The 18,911-nt window shown below is 48.4% G+C and overlaps 1 protein-coding gene across 1 annotated transcript in view; it reads right to left on the reverse strand.

Moving 5' to 3' along the window:
• The window catches only part of EXOC4 (exocyst complex component 4), a 106,383-nt gene extending 101,086 nt beyond the window's left edge, over positions 1 to 5,297 (reverse strand). The window contains exon 1 of the mRNA XM_078598996.1: positions 4,987 to 5,297. Within this exon, the coding sequence (XP_078455122.1) occupies positions 4,987 to 5,063 (77 nt within the window). The 5' untranslated portion in view covers positions 5,064 to 5,297. The remainder of the gene's footprint in view (positions 1 to 4,986) is intronic.
• Between the last annotated feature and the right edge of the window lie 13,614 nt (positions 5,298 to 18,911).

Consider the following 18,911-nt stretch of genomic DNA (forward strand, 5'->3'; position numbering starts at 1 on the left):
AAGAGCACTATTGAAGATATAATAGATGACAGTTAATAGGATTCTTGAATTTAAGCAAGGTTACACAAACGTTTTTTTCAGTAGATACGATAATTTAATTTGCATTTGTTATGTGATCCCAGCGTTTCTCTTCTTGCCTCTCAGCGCAACACCAAACGCGATCCCCTCCACGCTGCTCTGCACAACCGCCCGCTCACGTTCCACGTCGGTGTCTGTGTTTCCAATCCATGTCACGGCGGGTAATAAGCACCAACTGAAAACTTTCTTCTTGAGCCACACTGATGTGTTGCTTTCATTATCAACTTGCAAAAACACTCCTACCTGCTCGACTTCATCATTTTGATTATCCCAGTCGGCCTTTGAAGCTGTCCTTAGTTTACTTATTCCAATGCATCCTCTGTGTCTCTCCGACAAATGCCTTAATTTTTTCATGGAACTTGTTTTACACGACTTTTGTTTTTCTCATATTAATATTGAGTCCAACTCTCCAGCTGTCTTTATTAGTAGAAGTTTTTTTTGGGTTAGATCGCCTAAATATATAAATGTGTCGTTAAAACCCGCTACCACCCGACACAGCCAACTAGTAAGCATTGTGACGTAAACAGAACATGCCAATTCGTCACTAGTAAAGCACACCGGTGTGTTGGAGAACCAAGCCACAACATTTACAATCTTAGTACGATGTTTCGCCAGTAATTACAACTAGCTTCATCAGGCGACAGCCAGATTTGTGGAGAAGTCTAACGGTTTCTTTCGGTGACTTTACCGAAAGAACCAGAGTATGGATTCCTGCAGTCACAAAAGCTTCAAATCTAGATCTAACTGTTTTGTTCCTTATATAGAGTCGTAGATGTGTAGTGACATAGAATGGGTCACTAGAGCGCCTAGCGCCAGTTACTGATAGAGGGGAACTGGGAGTGTAGTAGCCCTCTCTGCCAGTAGGGCATGCAATGTCATGGAACGAGTCCCTAGGGGGCGTAGTGCTGGTGGCTGGCAGAGGGGCATCTGAAGATGTAGCAGCCCGGTTGGCTGGCAAGGGCACGTGATAAGCCAGGGTAAGGATGCGGGCCAAAGGTGACCGAAGGGACACGTGGGGTATGGCCCAGAACCTTCTGGACGTTCCTGAAGGGGGCGTGGCCGAGGGCGGAGCCAGGCCACGCTGGGGGCATAAAAGGGAGGTTTCGAGGCTGGGTTGGGGCTGTCTGCTGGAATGGAGTCCTCCGTGCTGCCTCTTCCCCTGGGTCTTCGGTCTTCGTGCTCGGCATAGTAGGTCAGGCAGTGTGCCGACTGTCCTGACCCAGTTTATGTTGTTATCCCGTTGTGGTCCATAGAATAAACGTGTTGCCTCCTGATCTTGTGTGTCTCTCAGTGAACCCACTACAGATGTGACAGACAGATTTGTGGAGAAGACGAACTGTTTCGTTCCTTATATGGAGGTGTAGATGCGGTGACCACACTTCTGCGCTCTTGCGCCACTTGGGGGGGGGGGGGGGGAATTATTGAGGCCACGTACATTATGCATTATGCGAGTCTTTTGAACTTGTCCTTCCTGTGTATTGTGTGTATTAAAATAGCCATACCAATTGTAATCCCTATTGAAGTATGCTGCCCTTTGTAGGCATGCATTTAAATAATGTATTATTTGAGGATTCGCTCATTTGCAGCACTTCATTACAATGATATTATGGTAGTCGCGAAAAACTGTGTTCAGACGCTATCGCCTCGACAGACCTGGTTTCACCTGAGGACGGCTGCTTGCGTTGTGGCCGAAACGTAGTGAGAATTATTTTATTATGTTTTATTTTATTATTTTATTACTTCCCTTCTACGTGACTTTACCGAAAGAACCAAGAGAAAAAATGTGTTAAACTGTCTTTATTAAGTTCTTCAATCATTCCCTAAAATCCCCTTGCCAAACTCTTGTGATTTGTATTCTGTTACTTTCTTAATGTAATCTCTGTGCTGCTGTTACATCCTTATGAATAGTTTTCATCATTCTGATTGGTTTTTTGTATTTTATACAGAGGTTTGAGAGCGCTTCGATAGCTGCATCATTTCCACCACTTCAAATGCATTTTCGGAGTCTGCAAATGCTAAACATAACGTTATTAGATCTGATTGATTGCATGTATGTGATGGATGATAGAGAAACCTTTCCTAAACCCAGCATGTTTATTTGATTGATGGCCCTCTAGATTGTCAATTGTTCTGTTTTCAATTACCTTCATGAACATTTGATATATGCACGATAGGAGGCTAAAGGGGTATGTCAGTCTTGAAGTCAGTTACGTCTCCTTTTGGATTTAGAAAGAACGAGGCATGATTCCATGATTGAGGCATTTCAATGCCACATAAACATTTAATAAACATCTGCTGATTACTGTATACTGATTTGGGATATAGTTGGGGCACGTAAATGAGAGATGGCAAGTTAATCAGAGCTCTATACATCACATCAGTATGTTTGGCAATAATCATCATGCTGTAAGGATTTAATGTGTTTGAAAACATGTGCCATGGTTGGTCACAAGGAATGGAGTTTAGGAAATCCAGTGAAATGCTATTGGCCACACGCCATACATTTATCAGTTCTGCTAGAAGAAGGGGCTTCCACTCGAAGGAGCTCTATAGAGCCCCTCTATATATGGATATGGCCTACTTTTCCATGCTGGCTAGATGTCTTGGAAGATACTGGAGTATCCACACTTTAATCCACCAAATGTGAATGCAGAATGCCGATTGACTCGCTGTGGTTGAACCTTTTTTACACTGCTGGGTGGACAGAGGTGGTGGGGGCAGGGGATTAAGAAACTTGTCCCCATTGTTTCAACTTCCGCGCTGGAAGATCAAGCCGGCGACCTCTGGATTACACATCTAGTGTGCTGACCATTACACTGTGGCAGCATCCATTTATTTAACGGATGCATTTAAAATGTGGTGAATAAGGATTTTTTGTAATTATGTAATGGGAGTGTTATATCCTGCTTGTAATTGGAAGCCCAGTAACCTTGTTTATAGAAAATATTTGACAAGCCGGTATTCTAGGATGTTGTAGTGCCAGGTTAAATGATGATTGCATCCCAGCATAAACAAATGCAGGCGAGGCAGACAAGAATGTGTGGCAGATGACCGCAGGTGTAGCACGTGACTGGTGACGGGTGATTCATTAACAAGAACCCGTGTTTCCTTATAGCGCCCTTCGTCGGGACAAAAACAAGGCAGCCTTCAGATTTCCACAACAAACAAATGTGTGCTCACAAAAGTAGGCGCAGCTTCCATCACACCTTGCATGTATGTCATGTGATTACTACACTGCATGCATGTATAATACTCTCAGCATTGCCTAAGCTGAGGCTCATCTTGAGTGGGTGGCCTAAACAACAACACAGCCAAACTTTTACGCTGGTGGTTTAGACAAGGCTGAGAGCATTGTGGATGCGATGTAGTAATCATACAATATTCAGGCCAGGCATGATGCCATCCTGCTGCCTGTGTGCGGTTTCTCCTCTGCGTGGTATTAAAGTGTTTGAATCCAGCCTGCACGCATTCTACTGTTGCTGCGATGGGTTTTATTATCATTTACAGAAACTGTTGCATTTGAATAGCAGCCTTCTCTGGCTCATGGCTCATAAGAAAGTGCTCACAACTAGCTTACACTGGAAGCAACAACAATGACGATAATCAACATCGTATATTCAACAATGATAACACGAAGAGAGCTGAACTTGATACCGAGAGGCAACGTGCCGTTGTGTTTTTCGCAGACAAAAGTTTAAAATCGGCACACACCGCCAAAATATGGCGCACGAATGAAAACCATGAGCCACTGACCTAGAGACAGGAGGACAATCTGAAACGTGTGCAACGAAGCATGGCGAGACGCATCCTCGGAATTACATCGAGACAGAAAGAGCAGCAGCAGCAGCACATGGACCAGCGAATACATTCCCTTCAGAGACATCCTATTGACAGTCAAGAATAGTAAATGTGGGCTTGTGCTGGATGGGACATTGACCGAAAGACGTCGAGTGACTGAAGGAGCCCTGGGAGGGGGTGACAGTCCGAGCGGACGACCACTGCACGGACGGGGCAATGAGATCGATTTATCCGCAGAGGCACCAAGACGAGATGCCGGTGGCCTTCATCCAGCGGTGGATAGAAAATAACTGATGGTGGATGATATTGCGACTGGAAATTGTTATTGATGGTGATGGAGTACCAGTGGAGAGGCAATAACCATAACGAGGATACCGATGCTATTATTACGATGAATCGATTGTAACTGAATAACGATATACATTACAGTATAATGATAAACTGCGGAGCGGTGGCAAAGTGGTTAGACAACCTCGGCAACACGAGTTAAACTCTGCGGCGATTCTCGGACCCCGCCTTCAGTGACCAGAATGGTGAAGTATGGTCAAACCAACATGACCGACGCAATGAAGAGAGGGGGGGGGCTTCATCCAGCAGTGGATAAGAGGTCTGCTGGACACGATTAACAGTGACGTCACCCTCAACAATGACTTAATTTGTTTGTCTATTATAAATAAACAATTCCGCGTTAATAAAACGGCTGACAATGCGACCTTAGCGCACACGCGGGACACATCGCGTCCAGCTGCAGCAGCAGCAGCCAGGTTCATCCACTGCTGGATGATGAAGCCTCCGAAATTCGCCGCTCGCGATCCTGCGACGTAGCGCGACAGGCTATCTCGTCCACATGCAGCGCTGCAAATCTCGCGAACAATATTCGAATGTCACTTGCAGCGCCCGACATTTGAAGTTTTCACGTTTTAATGTTTCACATTTAGCAACAGAGACGGCAGAGGCCCAGGCCTCAGGCCTCCAGGCGAGGCGCTTCCCACTAGGCCGCACCGCCCCTCACACCGGAGCCACCGCTGATCTCTAGCGACACCAATTAACTTAACCAAAACAACAATAACAAAACAAGATGACAACGACGACGACACGAACATTCTTTACCGAATGACAGAGATGAGGAGGCCTGAGGGGTCCTTGGACTTGCTCACGGCGCTGCGGTAGCGAACGTCGCTCGCCATTGCGCCCTCTATCCTCAAACCCCGGAGAAAACCTCTTTATTTCTTTAATTTATCCCCATAATTCGTCGAGGATTTAACGTCAAGGGCCGGGGCAGGCTCTCTCCACTGCTGGGTTGCGTGAGTCGTGGCGACGTGGCCCCACGATGAGAGGTTGACGCGCGAGGCGGACGTCTCGGGGCGAGGCGATTCACAGCTCGACAGAGGCACGGAGTTGGAGAATTCGCTCCCAAAGTTGCGAAAAAAATAAAAAAATATATAAAAAATATATATGAGTGCGAATAATTATTGTCATTATAATTATCACTGAATAAATTACGTGCAATTAACGAAGAACTGGAAATATAACAAGTTTTACTCAGATACATCAATTACGTGACGAACCAATTTGTACTTTCGGCACAGTTATTGAAAACAGCACATGTTAAGATGATGTAAGGAAACTTGTACTGCCTTATATTATGACATTAAAGAATATTCGATTTAAAAATTTAAACATGAGGAAAGCATATTCTTTGTTTATTTCGGTAAAGTCACGGAGATGGAAAAATTTAAATAAAGTGAATGAAAAAACTAAAAAACACGAATGTAGACTGTAGCCTGGTTCTAAATCGGAGTGTACTGGCAGTCTATAATGTCGACTGTAGTCTGGTTATTAAGTTTGGTGAGTGTACTGGCAGTCTGTAATGTAGACTGTAGTCTGGTTATTAAGTTTGGTGAGTGTACTGGCAGTCTGTAATGTAGACTGTAGTCTGGTTATTAAGTTTGGTGAGTGTACTGGCAGTCTGTAATGTAGACTGTAGCAATGGTTATTAAGCTGGGTGTTTTTGTAAATTATTTTCATTTACTTTATTTTTATATCTACGTGACTTTACCGAAAGGCCCAAAGAATATGAATTCCTGCAGCCACGAAAGTTTTAAGTCAAAATATAAGTAAAGCATTGGAAAATTAATAACTTAGCAATGAAAATACTTCAATGTTTGTTTCCTCCCCCTGCAGCCAGCTACTGGTCTTGAATAAAATGATTACGTATACAATTATTTCATTCAAAAATGAGGAATACTCTTTTTCAATCAGAATTCAAAATCCCCATGATGTGTTACTCAATACAGCAATCATAGAGGTGTTTTGGGTTGGATCGCGAAAATATAAATGTGTCGTTAAACCCGCCACCACCCGACACAGCCAATTAGTAAGGTTTGTCACGTAAACAGAACATGCCAATTCGTCACTAGTACTGCACACCAGTGTGTTGGAGAGCAAATCCACAACATTTACAGTCTGAGTACGACGTTTCGCCAGTAATTACAACCAGCTTCATCAGGCCACAGCCAGATTTTCGGAGAAATCCTCCTCCTGTTTCGTTTTTTAAATAGAGGGGATAGATGTGATGGCGTTACTTCACGTGCGAAGGGCCGAGGGGGGATTAAGGAATGCATCTAAATTACAATGGGTATCCATTGCCGGGTGGTGTATTCATATGGTAATTAGCGTATATTATGCATGTACTACAGCAAGTAGTAACTAGTTTTGCACAGAACTTTAACATCAAAATCAATTGAGTGTCGGCTGATGGCGGGTTTTAACCACACATTTATATATTTACGCGATTTAACCCAAAAACCTCTATTATGGATGAGTGTCCTTGTTAGCACGCGTGCTCTGCCACTACCGACAGTTGTATTTGGGAGTGTTTCAAATTCCTTTTTTGTTATTTTAGTCTCGTGCTGAGCATTCGTTCTGTTTGCCCAACATAGCATTTGCCACAAATGCAATTAATCCGGTACACACATTCTGTTGATAGCTTCTGTGATACATCTTTAGTAACAGATATTAGTTTCTGTATTTTATTTGCCGTGCCAAATCTGACTGGGATATTTTGTTTTCCAAAAAATTGGCTAGTTTATCAGTAACTCCCATAATGTACAGTATTTAAATTACTTGGTCAGTTTCAACGCTCGTGTTATTTGGTTTGTTTTTGGCATTCAGTGCCCTGTTGATTTGTGCATCATTGTAACCGTGCAATTGCAGCGCTGCTTTAACATGTTTCATTTTACTTCTCAGACTATCACAATCTGACACTTTCTTAGTCCGATGTATGAACGTCTTAATGACAGAAGATTTCTGTGCGGGGTGTGGTGTGACTCTACATTCAGATCGGGGTCAGTCAGGTCCGGATTAAGATTGTGTAGACCCCTGGTACTGTGAGCCCCCCAGTAATATTTTCAAAAGGAAAACAAAGTTAAAGAAAAATAAAATGTATTTTTGCAAGGCGAACAACAAATAAAAATCAGCATTCACAAATGAGATAACTTTTCACTTCATCTCTGGAGGCCCCTGGGCTGCGGTCCCTAAAGCCCCCACGCCTTGACCCGGCCCTGGGGTCAGTGTGCGTTGTCTTTCGCTAAGCGCCGTGTTATTTTGATATGATGGATGATATTGGCCGCGAAAGCCTACGTGTTGAATCAAGACAGCATCGTCATATCGCACTATTTTACGACACCAACAACAATAAAGGTTTGCTGCCTGCCTGGCTGGCGGACGCGCAAGTGTCTGTACGTGATGACGTCCCCGTATCCCACGGCGATGAGCCCGTCCCGTGCGTGCTGACGTAACCACCTCCATCCCGGTCGCGGACCCGACGCATTTGAGCGTAGAGTACTCTGTCAATATACTGCATTCAACAAAAGATTCGCTGGCTGGATGTCTGTCTGGAGGGAGGGACGGACACGTCCAAAGGACGTTCAAGCTGATAGTCTTGACAGCATATATTTTTTGAAAAGCTGCATGTAACATCGCCAATTAATAATACTATCTACTTAAATAGCATAACCTTGCTCAGTCTCAAGACTCTCTCAGGAGGGCCCTGGTACATAGGGATGTTTGGACAATCCCATGAATGAGAATGTGTCTTCGTGTCTGAGGACGGCGGCGGACCCGGAGACAACCCACAGGCAGACAAGTGGCGACACTCAGTAACTGCCATCGCCTGGCCACATCTTGTTGCGCAATATCTAATTTTGCCCAGCTTCTCAGATCTGATGAGATATCGTATTCTATATTTGGGTTTCTATTTTATACTTGCTTTACATCTATTACATTTTAAGTTGCTTGGGTGCTGATGAGGTCACGTAACTTGACCCGGCCCAAAATCAGCATCATCTATCCCAGGGTCAATAGAATGAGTACAACTTTGTGGGAAGATAACAGCGGTCAGTCTACGGATAGACCACGTTTCCATGGCACCTTTCACATGAACACACCTCAGAAGTAATGGGCATCTGAGTTATGGTCAAGGGCAGGCTCGGCCTTGACCCTAACCTTAATAGCGATCTGGGAGAACAACACATTTAGCCCCCCTTGAAAATGTTCCTGTCACTTGTTATCCGTTATGTGAGTCGTGTGTGTTATGAAGTTTGTCAAATTTATTTTGCGAACCCAGGAGAGAATGCAAGATACAGTACCAGGATGGAGTCCCATTTGCAAGCGTGACCCGGGTCACCAAAATGACAAAAACAAAAGAAAAGTAGCAAATAGAAATCAGAGCCAAAAGCACAGCGTCACGTGAGAGATCGAGAATATTATACAAAGGGTACATCAGTGTTATTTTTTACATTGATCACAGCACAATTATACGATTAATTTACAGAAACATTAAACAGGTGTGGGGTTGTTCGTGCACTAATATGTAAACAGACAAGATTATATGTACAATGCTTATGTATATAGGCACGCATAAGTAAAATTAGCGACAAAGTAAAACTATCTCTGTACAGTACCCATAGATTTTCGATTCCTCTTTATAGCTTTCTGAACTGGGCTGCCGCCCTAATCGGCCACCATGGGTCTGGTCTGGGGTTAGTTTTGCAATCTATTCTCTTCTTGCGTATGACAATGTGTTCAGCAGCTACGGCTACAACACAGCAATTTGACACAATAGGAATCACAGGTGGTTCATCTGTCAGTCATCTCAGTCAGTCAACCCATGGCACCTGGGTCTGTTCCGTGACCTCCTTCACATAATGGCCTCAAGCTGCACCTAGCCTGGTACAAGCGGTGTTGTGTTGTCACCGCCACTTAGTGACGAACGGCGGTTATTGTTGTTGTTAGTAGCGAGGTGACTGCTCTCCCCAGAGAGATCGATTTTCTAAAGGATAATTTGCCAGGAAAATGTAACACGCCGAGAACGAATAAAGCATTCTATTCACAACTAAAAAGTTTAAATGCAACTATAGCCTTGAAAAAAAATCAAAGTATCGGATTACAAAGTGGACGTGGGCAAAAAAATTTAATACACAGTCCGACAACTACTCGGGGTGAAGATAACAGAGCGTTCGTAAACATTGGCCGCCGCTTTGGAATAATGCTCTTCTGTATTATTATTATTACTACTACTACTATGACTGGTTTCCTGGATTCAGCAGGTGCTCGTGACAAGGTAAATCCAAGGCAGCAAGGAATAATAGAACAAAAAATTGCAAACCTTTCAGCGACTGACACTGGCGCACACGACCACAGTGCGAGTGTCGAAATGCACAACAAAAGGCAGAGCAGCCGATCCGCATGACTTCTGAGCTCTCTGCTCATTTACATGAGGCTGCCTCGGCCGCACTCCTTGAGGAATATTATCTCTCCCAACATTATCTGCAGCATATCATCTGCAGGCATATACATAACACGCGGCGCTGTGTGCTCACAAGACTCGCATACAGATTTGGCGAGTCGAGTCGGCGCTGCGGAACAAGCCCCACCGTGCTTCTGCCCTCACTGCTCCTCCACCCCGCTCATTCACAGTCGTCTCACGCTCAAAGCTAAGCACCTGGGTATGCAACGCTTTCTCAAGACAAATATTTAATTAAATTCTAACGAGCGGGGCAATGATTCGTTTAAAATATATACTTTTTGCTCAATGATAGTATTAAAAAAAAACAATAATAATATTTTAAATAATATAAAACATGCAACTGTTGTTGCATGTCATTGCTATCTTTTCGAGTCTAATGATTTTGGGGTGTCACATTTGGACAGTTGTATTCGCCAAATTAACATATATTTAACATTTAATTATCTATTGGCCCTTTGTGACTTAAAACTTTCCTGACTGCAGGAATTCATATTATTTGGTTCTTTCGGTAAAGTCACTTAGAAAAAAAATAATAAAGTGAATACAAAATATAAAAATAAAATAAATAAAAACCACGACGTATTGGTCGCAACACAAGCGATCGATACGTCGTGGTTTTTATTTATTTAATTTGTATATATTTTATTCACTTTATTATATTTGTTTCTATCTACTTGACTTTACCGAAATAACCAAAGAATATTGGCCCTTTGTCAATCCACTGATGGATGAAGGCTACCCCCACACCGTGCTGGTCACGAGTTTGTTTTTAATCATACTTCATCGCGCTAGTTAGTGCGGGTTAGCGGTGAAGGGAACACACAGCACCGGTTCGGATATCACTCGCCACTGATGTTCGCCGTGGCTGGGAATTAAACTCAGGCCGCCGGTTTCATAGCACAGTCCGCTAACCACTGTGCCACTGCAGCTTACCATTAGCATATAATTAACAATGCATTCGCATACATTGTAAATACTGTGATCAATTATTAGACATACGATTCAATGCCTGCATTCTGAAAAATAAGAATGCATTGTATATTTGTCCTAAGTAAATACATATTTATATGTGGTGTATGGAGGGCGCTTATGAACATAATTTTAAAACCGTATATATCCGTGCAGTGAATGATGATGATAATAGTAGCGTCATATATTTATTTGGAGACGCCTCATGAGGGTCCTGCATTGATTTCGTTGGCCGATACCAGTTATGAGTGTTTGCGTGCTTGAGGAACTGACGTAGCCAGAGAAAATCCATGCATACGAGGGGGGTAACGCTCAAATATTCGCACATACGGGTGCACGAACCCACTTGCTGTACTTCCATCTATTTTCAGCAGTCTTTGCGCGACCCTCCAACCCTTTTCTCGAAAGCGCTGGATCTCAGACGCACATCATCGCCTCGCTCTGCCAAACGCCGTGCACACAACCCTTGAACTGCACCTGCCAGACCCCTAATCGCTCGTGGAGTTTTATCATGGCCGACATTAGCCCATCGATGTTTTCCCGCGTTTAGCGAAAGCGATTCGACACGGTGCAGTGAATGAAGGACGCTGCGTTATCAGAACGACGGGCGGGACGTCTGATGTGAAATCAGCACCACGGACAGCGCTCCCGGCGTCAACGATGGACCGATGCGCGGGTCCCAACAAATGCGCACGCAATACCTGCCACGCCCGTGCATTTGCCTGTGCACAAACGAAAACAACATCGCGTAATTTAAACTCTTGATCGGTTTTGACATGCATTGTCTCACCGGCAGAGTCCGAATGTCAAAACCGGCCCAGAGTTTGCTTGCGTTGTTCAACCGACGCTGCTGATTAAACAAAAATCCCAGAAGGCAGTGTGTCCGATTGGATGTGGGGGAAACCCCGTTAATGTAGAGAGGCAAAGACGAGAAGGAGGCTTGTTGTCTGCTTATTTTGATGTTGCTTACGCAGTACAACCACTGCCCGCGCAAATTCGCGGGATACACAGCCAGTGTCGGGAGTAGGTGGGGAGGGGAGAGCGGCGTGATGACGTCAGCACGCACACAACCCACGCAGCTCGGCCACTCGAGGACCTTGCAGCGATAGGTTGACAATTCTCCGCTCGAGTAACCCGATTAGTGTGGCCAAGGCGTCGCAGTGATGGACCAATGCAATGTGCGGGCCGTAACGCAGGGGTTGTGTGCCTCGTGGAGCCGCGGGTCGAAGGAAATGAAGTGACGGGGCGCGTGACCGCTCCGGCTCTGCAAGACCGATAGGCCGATGGCCCAACCTGTCATTTAATCGCCTTTGTTGGTGTGCAAAATCGACCCTTGTCTTGACACACATGTAATTATTCACGGCACTTGCACAGGTCTTACCCTCCAACGTAGACAATGGCAGTGACCTGCAAGTCCCTGTTTTGTAAAACTAAACAAAAAGAACACGACAACCCGCGGCCTTTAATTGAATTGATAGACGAACTGTTCCCAGTCACTTCCTATTGCCGCAAGCAGCAGGAGCCGCAGGAACAGTTGCCGAGGGAACGGCTTCGGTTGCCAAAAGGGTCAGGGTTCAATTACTGAGCAGTTCCCACACTCACCCCGGGGGACCACATAAACCCCGCTCGCCCGCACGCCGCGCAACGATTTCCAGGCCCGCCAGGAGCGCCGATGTTGTGTTGTGGTGAACGGACGGGTGCACACCACGCATCATCATCATCACCACAACCACCACCACGACTCGGGGGAGAACGGAGTCGGCAGCGGGAGGGATGGAGGGGCGTGCTGGCGGGGCGTCCCAGAGCGCTGGGTTAGATATCAGGGATGGATTCACCGCAGAGCGTGGGTGGGGAGTGGAGCTGGTGGCAGACTGGACATTTTACCCAAGGATAAAAATCACTCAGGGTCCTCCGAATAAAATACATTATTAAACCCGTTACAGTACACGCACCGCATTTTCGAAGATACCACCAAATCCGCCAGCGCAGTGATGTGAAGGGTCAACGCAGCCCCAACGACCCGCACCACGGCGGCGGGGAAGCCATCATCCCGCAGCGGCATTGATGACAAGGGACTGTGTGCATGGTGACGGGAAAAAGTCAAATTCACGAGGTTACGTTGACACTTCAAGTAATCAGTAACGACTGGTTGTAATTAGGAGGCCGATTACTTTTCGGAATCCACACTTCCCACGCCGCCCTCGTCGCGGCAGCTGCTGCGGCTGCTGCGGCTACTGCCGCTGCGTTCGCGGCGTCACTTGTGATTAGTGCTGCGAGTGTGCTCCGTGATTAACGGGGAACGAGTAAATAAATAAACAATCGTACATTTGAATGGGCAAACACGCTCGGACGGTCGCCTCCATGTTATTAACTGAAACGTAAAACGTGGCGGGGCGGAAGTGTGGGTGTGTTGGGGGGTTATCTTAAATTAAATGTCAAACAGAATGCCCTCCAGAAGGAATATAGATTTAAATTAAGCCTCCGTGTTCTATCGCGCGGTGGTTGGTAACACGTGGTGGTAACACGTGGTCTGCATGGCTCTTATCGACATCGTGCACGGGGGCGCTGCTCCAAGAGGCGACGGGGACTCCTCACGTCCCTGTGGGAGCGCTGGATGGAAACTCCATCATCATCACCACCACCACTACCACCACCGTAATCATTATCATCATCATCATCACCACCACCGTTATCATCATCACCACCAGCACCACCGTCATCATTATCATCATCACCAGCACCACCACCGTCATCATTATCATCATCACCAGCACCACCACCGTCATCATTATCATCGTCGTCGTCAGCCCCATGGTCTATCCACTCATGGATGAAGGCGTCCTCTCCACCACCACTCCCACGCTGTCGGCAGCATCCCTCGTGGCCCGTTGATGTCTCAATCGATCTCGCCCCTGCACGCGAGCTCATCTCGTCGCTCCATCTCCGCGATGGTTGTCCCCTCATCTCCGAGCCACGCGGCCTCCTCGATGCATACTCATATTCAAATAAAAATAATTATAATTTATTGCCACAAACACAAAGATCCCCCGTATAGCCTTCAACAGACTGTTGGAGCAAGTGCTGTTAGCGAGCACCTATGAAGGACCACGCAGCACACGAAATGATGGGCAATACCACGCCCGGCCGCCTTTGTCTCCCCAGTGCTGATGTTTACACACCGCGCCAGTTCATTATTTAAGGCCGAGTCCACCTAGGGGAGGCCCAGAATCGGTTAAAAAATTCGCTGTCACTGTTAATGGTCGTGAGCTGGAATCGAACTCGGGTCGCCGGGATTCATAAAGCGGTGTGCATGAAACATTGCGCCCCCACTCCGCACACACGTATCCACACACACGCACACACACGCGCGTGTGTGTGTTACAAACGCAGAAGCAACCAAACCAATTATGGGGAGAATTGTCGAGTTGGTGGATGTTCCTTTTGGTTCGATCATTGGCATTTAAAATGTTCCAGGGTCCATTCCCAAACAATGAGACGCATTGCCAGGGCGCCGTGTTGTGGCCGATTTGTCAAGATGGGAATCTGCCCCTTAAGTGTCCACTCGTGTTTCCGCGGTAATGGCACACGAAGGTCTAGCGGCACAATAACGCTGCACAGCTCCCGTACGATGTGGAAGTAGAGAGCGTGCGAATGTGGCCGTGTATCTCAAGAGGGGAGTGGAGGGGGCCAGGCGGCGAGGGGGGGGGGACATCAGACCTCATCGATCGACGACACAGTCAATCTCATCAGGGTGGCAGCGCGGTGGTTGACAGTGCTTGCGCCTCACAACAATAAGGGCCTGGGTTCGATCCCTGCCCGACAAATCGCCGGTCAATCAATCATCACGTGGTTAAGAGAGTGGGCGCGCCGTGGTGCCAGCTGTCGGATCCCCCCCCCCATCGTGGCTCCGTGCGGCTCGCATCGCGGCTCACGGGACCCATGTTCGAGGCTGGCCTCCCGGTGCCGCGTTTTGCGATGGCTTCCCGCGTGCCTTCCAACTCAGAAGCAAAGCAGCTCTCGTCTCGTAGCCACACACCCAGGCCACGTGTCCCCCTGGCTGTCTGTGACGCGAGGTTTGAAGCTTCGCTCCTGGGTCCCCAGCCTTCATCATCATCCAGCGAGGCGAAGTTTGACCAACACAGGCGCCACGACCGACGCGGCGTGGAGCGAGGCTGTGATTTAAAAAAAATGGGCAACTAAATAATCTGGACCGGTATTTGCGTCATTCAGCTTTGCGAATTATTCTGAAAACAGAACGCCCCTGCACCGTCCCAGTGGGATCGCTCATCAATCTGGCTGCCTTCCACTGCCACCGCAGAGACGCGTGCACTGCTACGAGTGTATCCTCAGGGCGTTTACCAATACATCCTTACCGCCGCACTTGTCGCGGCTATTAACTCCACAGTTGACCCATTTCAATTGAAGACGCGCCTCAAAATCACCACGCGGTGCTCGCCCAAAAGTAAGGGGACGTTACCAGCAGAGCTGCCTTCTGAGATGTTGACTACCTCGCCTGCTATACGGGAGGTCGTGGGTTCGATCCCGACCCTGACACCTGTAACTGTGGATTTTGCACGTCTCTGACCACCTGGTCGCGTGGATTTTTCTCCAGGTCCTACGGACTTTCCCTCCACATTTAGAAACGTGCGTTTAGAGTATTTGGCTGCTATAAATGTCCACGTGATAAGCCACTTTGTTACGCTATCATTTGTGGCCAGGTCACTTCTGAAAAAGAGTTACATAGCTCAGTGGGCCTTACTTGGTAAAATAGCCATGGTAAAATACACACGTTTATCGTTGTTTTGTTTATCTCTCCGGCGGTCGATACAATGAGTACCGATTTGTCGGGAAGTCAACAGCGGCTGCCCTGCGGAGAGACTCGCCACCGCTATAGGAATGTGGAATTTCCACCACTGGCACTGCAGGTCTATACACAGGAGCAGAGTCCTCGCATCAATACTCATTTGGGAAGGAAATCCCTTTGACTGTTTGACCTTGACATTTATTTGAGCAAGCAAACCGAACTTTTGACCTCATAGGTCTCATCAGCGGTCGGGCGTGTTAAACAAATCCTGCAGGATCGCCAACATGTTATTGGCTCGAGCACTCGACGGAAACTCCGGGGCGCTGCTCGCGAGAGTCAACAACGTTTAGAAATTGTTCTTTGCACAACGACGGCCCCTCGCAAACAGAACAACATCGCATCACCCGTTCGGTCAACCGCGTCTCCAGACGGCGGGCGCGAGGAGTTTTAAATATGAGGAGTAATCGGGTTTGGAATAGGATTAGAGATATAATGAGGGGTCTGAATAGGGTTAGGGTGATAGACATTGACAAACACACAGACACACACACACAGACAGTGACTTGCAGAGAGACATACAGCGACATAGACATACAGACACACACGCATACACAGAGACACACACACAGACAGAGACTTGCAGAGAGACATACAGCGACATAGACATACAGACACACACGCATACACAGAGACACACACACAGACAGTGACTTGCAGAGAGACATACAGCGACATAGACATACAGACACACACGCATACACAGAGACACACACACAGACAGAGACTTGCAGAGAGACATACAGCGACATAGACATACAGACACACACGCATACACAGAGACACACACACAGACAGAGACTTGCAGAGAGACATACAGCGACATAGACATACAGACACACACGCATACACAGAGACACACACACAGACAGTGACTTGCAGAGAGACATACAGCGACATAGACATACAGACACACACGCATACACAGAGACACACACACAGACACTTGCAGAGAGACATACAGCGACAGACACATTCATAGAGTACATACAGGCAACGATAACGCCTGAACACAGATTGTTGGGGTAAGTGCTGTTAGTGAGCACCTATTAGAGACTGGGGCAGCACACGACGGAAGTAAGATAGCCAGCACCACGCCTGGCCGCCTTTGTCTCTCCGGCGCTATAGACACACCACAACAGCTAACTGGTTTGAGATTGCGTGGACCTACAAGGACAATGAATCCCCGTCTAGTCTGAACAGATTGTTGGGGCAAGTGCTGTAAGCGAGGGTCGGCACGGCACACGAGGGGGTGGGTGGCCAGCACCATGCCCGGCCGCCGTTTTCTCCCTCGTGGCGATCTTTATACATAGCACCAGGTATTCATTTGAGGCTGAGTCTACCTAGGGGAAGTCCAGGACCGGCTCAGATCATCGTTACCGGTGTTGGCCGTCAGTGGGAATCGAACTCGGGTCGCCGGGTTTTGCAGCTAACCGCTCCACTACTCCCCCACTTCGCGACCTACACACGCACACGCACAACATGGAGAGACACGCGCCTCTGATTGGCATCTCAATGCTGCACTAAGTCACGCAGCAGACGGACAATTACACTGTCAGAATAATGGAGTGGTTTACTTGAGAGAGAGAGAGAGCACACGTATGAACACACACATAGAGACAAAGACCCCCCGATAGCCTTAACAGAATGTTAGGGAAAGTGCTTTCGCGAGCAGCAACTGTGAAGGCTGCACGGCATACGAGGGGGTGGGTGTCCATCACCACGCCCGGCCGCCTTTGTCTCCCTATAGTGGCGATATTTACACATCGCACCAGGTACTCATTTGAGGCTGAGTTTACCTAGACGTACACACTCCAATACCAACGCCCGCCATCCGCCACGAAGTGACGCTGACGTCACCACGGCGCCTGTGCCAGGCCAGGTGCACTTTGAGGCCACGTGAAGTGTCGAAGAGGTACACACAACAGCACACGCATGAACATACAACAGCACACACATGAACACACAACAGCACACACGTGAACACAGAGACAGGAGGAGGAACAGCAAGCCGACACGAACTCTCCCAGTTGAAGCCCTCTCCGCGTGGCGAGCGGCAGACCGCCACGTTGGCATCTGGCTGCCATCATGCGCAAGAATCCCATAGAACGGAGGGGATTTGTGTTGTTTGGTCATGGGTGACAAGGTGATTGGCAGCGCAGGTGGTGCCTCACAGCAAAAAGGACCTGGGTTCGATTCCCGACACGAGCGCCGCTCTGCGTGGAGTTTGCACGTTCTCACCCCCACCACTGTTCCCATGACCACTGATCCGTTCGCGGCGTCCCAACTGAGAGTTATTCGCGGGGACATTGACGAATTAGCCAAATGTGGGACCCTGGCGCCGGCACACCGTGGTCTGCTCTTGCGAATAACGCCACGGGATCTTCAACGTCCACTGTGAGTGAGGCCCACGGCGCGTGGTGTTGCCACGGTCGCTACACACATCGCCCAGTCGCAGGAGTCGTTCTCACGAGGGTCCCGCAGCTGCTACATCGGAGTTTCTACTTGAAGAAGCGTTCGGCCCATTTGTGATGCGTGCTTATTATTATTATTGTACCACGTGGGAATAAACCGGGTCACCCGGAGAAAACCCCACGCATTACGCTAGGAAGGAATCACTCTATCCCTGTGCCGATGTAAAACAGATGGCGATTAGTCCACTTGGTGTACTGCCTTCTCCTGGCAAAGCCACGACTCCTCCTGGACACCGACTGGAAGGGAAGTTTCAAAATATCCGCGTGTGATCCACCAACCCTCACTGCCGCCGCCACTGCACTGGATCACAGGCAGCCACGTGCAGCGTGGCCACCACCACCACCACCACCCCCACCACCCCCACCACCACCCCCACCACCCCCACCACCACCACCCTTACCCCCACCACCCCCACCACCACCCCCACCACCACCACCCCCACCACCCCCACCACCCCCACCACCACCCCCACCACCCCCACCACCACCCCCACCACCCCCACCACCCCCACCCCCACCCCCACCACCCCCACCAACACCCCCACCACCCCCACCACCCCCACCACCACCACCCTTACCCCCACCACCCCCACCACCACCCCCACCACCACCCCCACCACCCCCGCCACCACCACCCCCACCCCCGCCACCACCACCCCCACCAACACCCCCACCACCCCCACCACCACCCCCACCACCACCACCCCCACCACCACCACCCCCACCACCACCCCCACCACCACCACCCCCGCCACCACCACCCCCACCACCACCACCACCCCCACCACCACCACCCCCTCCACCACCCCCCCCACCACCACCACCCCCACCACCACCACCACCACCCCCACCACCACCCCCACCACCACCAACACCCCCACCACCACCCCCACCACCACCACCACCCCCACCACCCCCACCA

The sequence above is a fragment of the Lampetra planeri genome, chromosome 11, assembly GCF_965212315.1.
Source record: "Lampetra planeri chromosome 11, kcLamPlan1.2.h2, whole genome shotgun sequence".
Classification (NCBI taxonomy): Eukaryota; Metazoa; Chordata; class Hyperoartia; order Petromyzontiformes; family Petromyzontidae; genus Lampetra; species Lampetra planeri.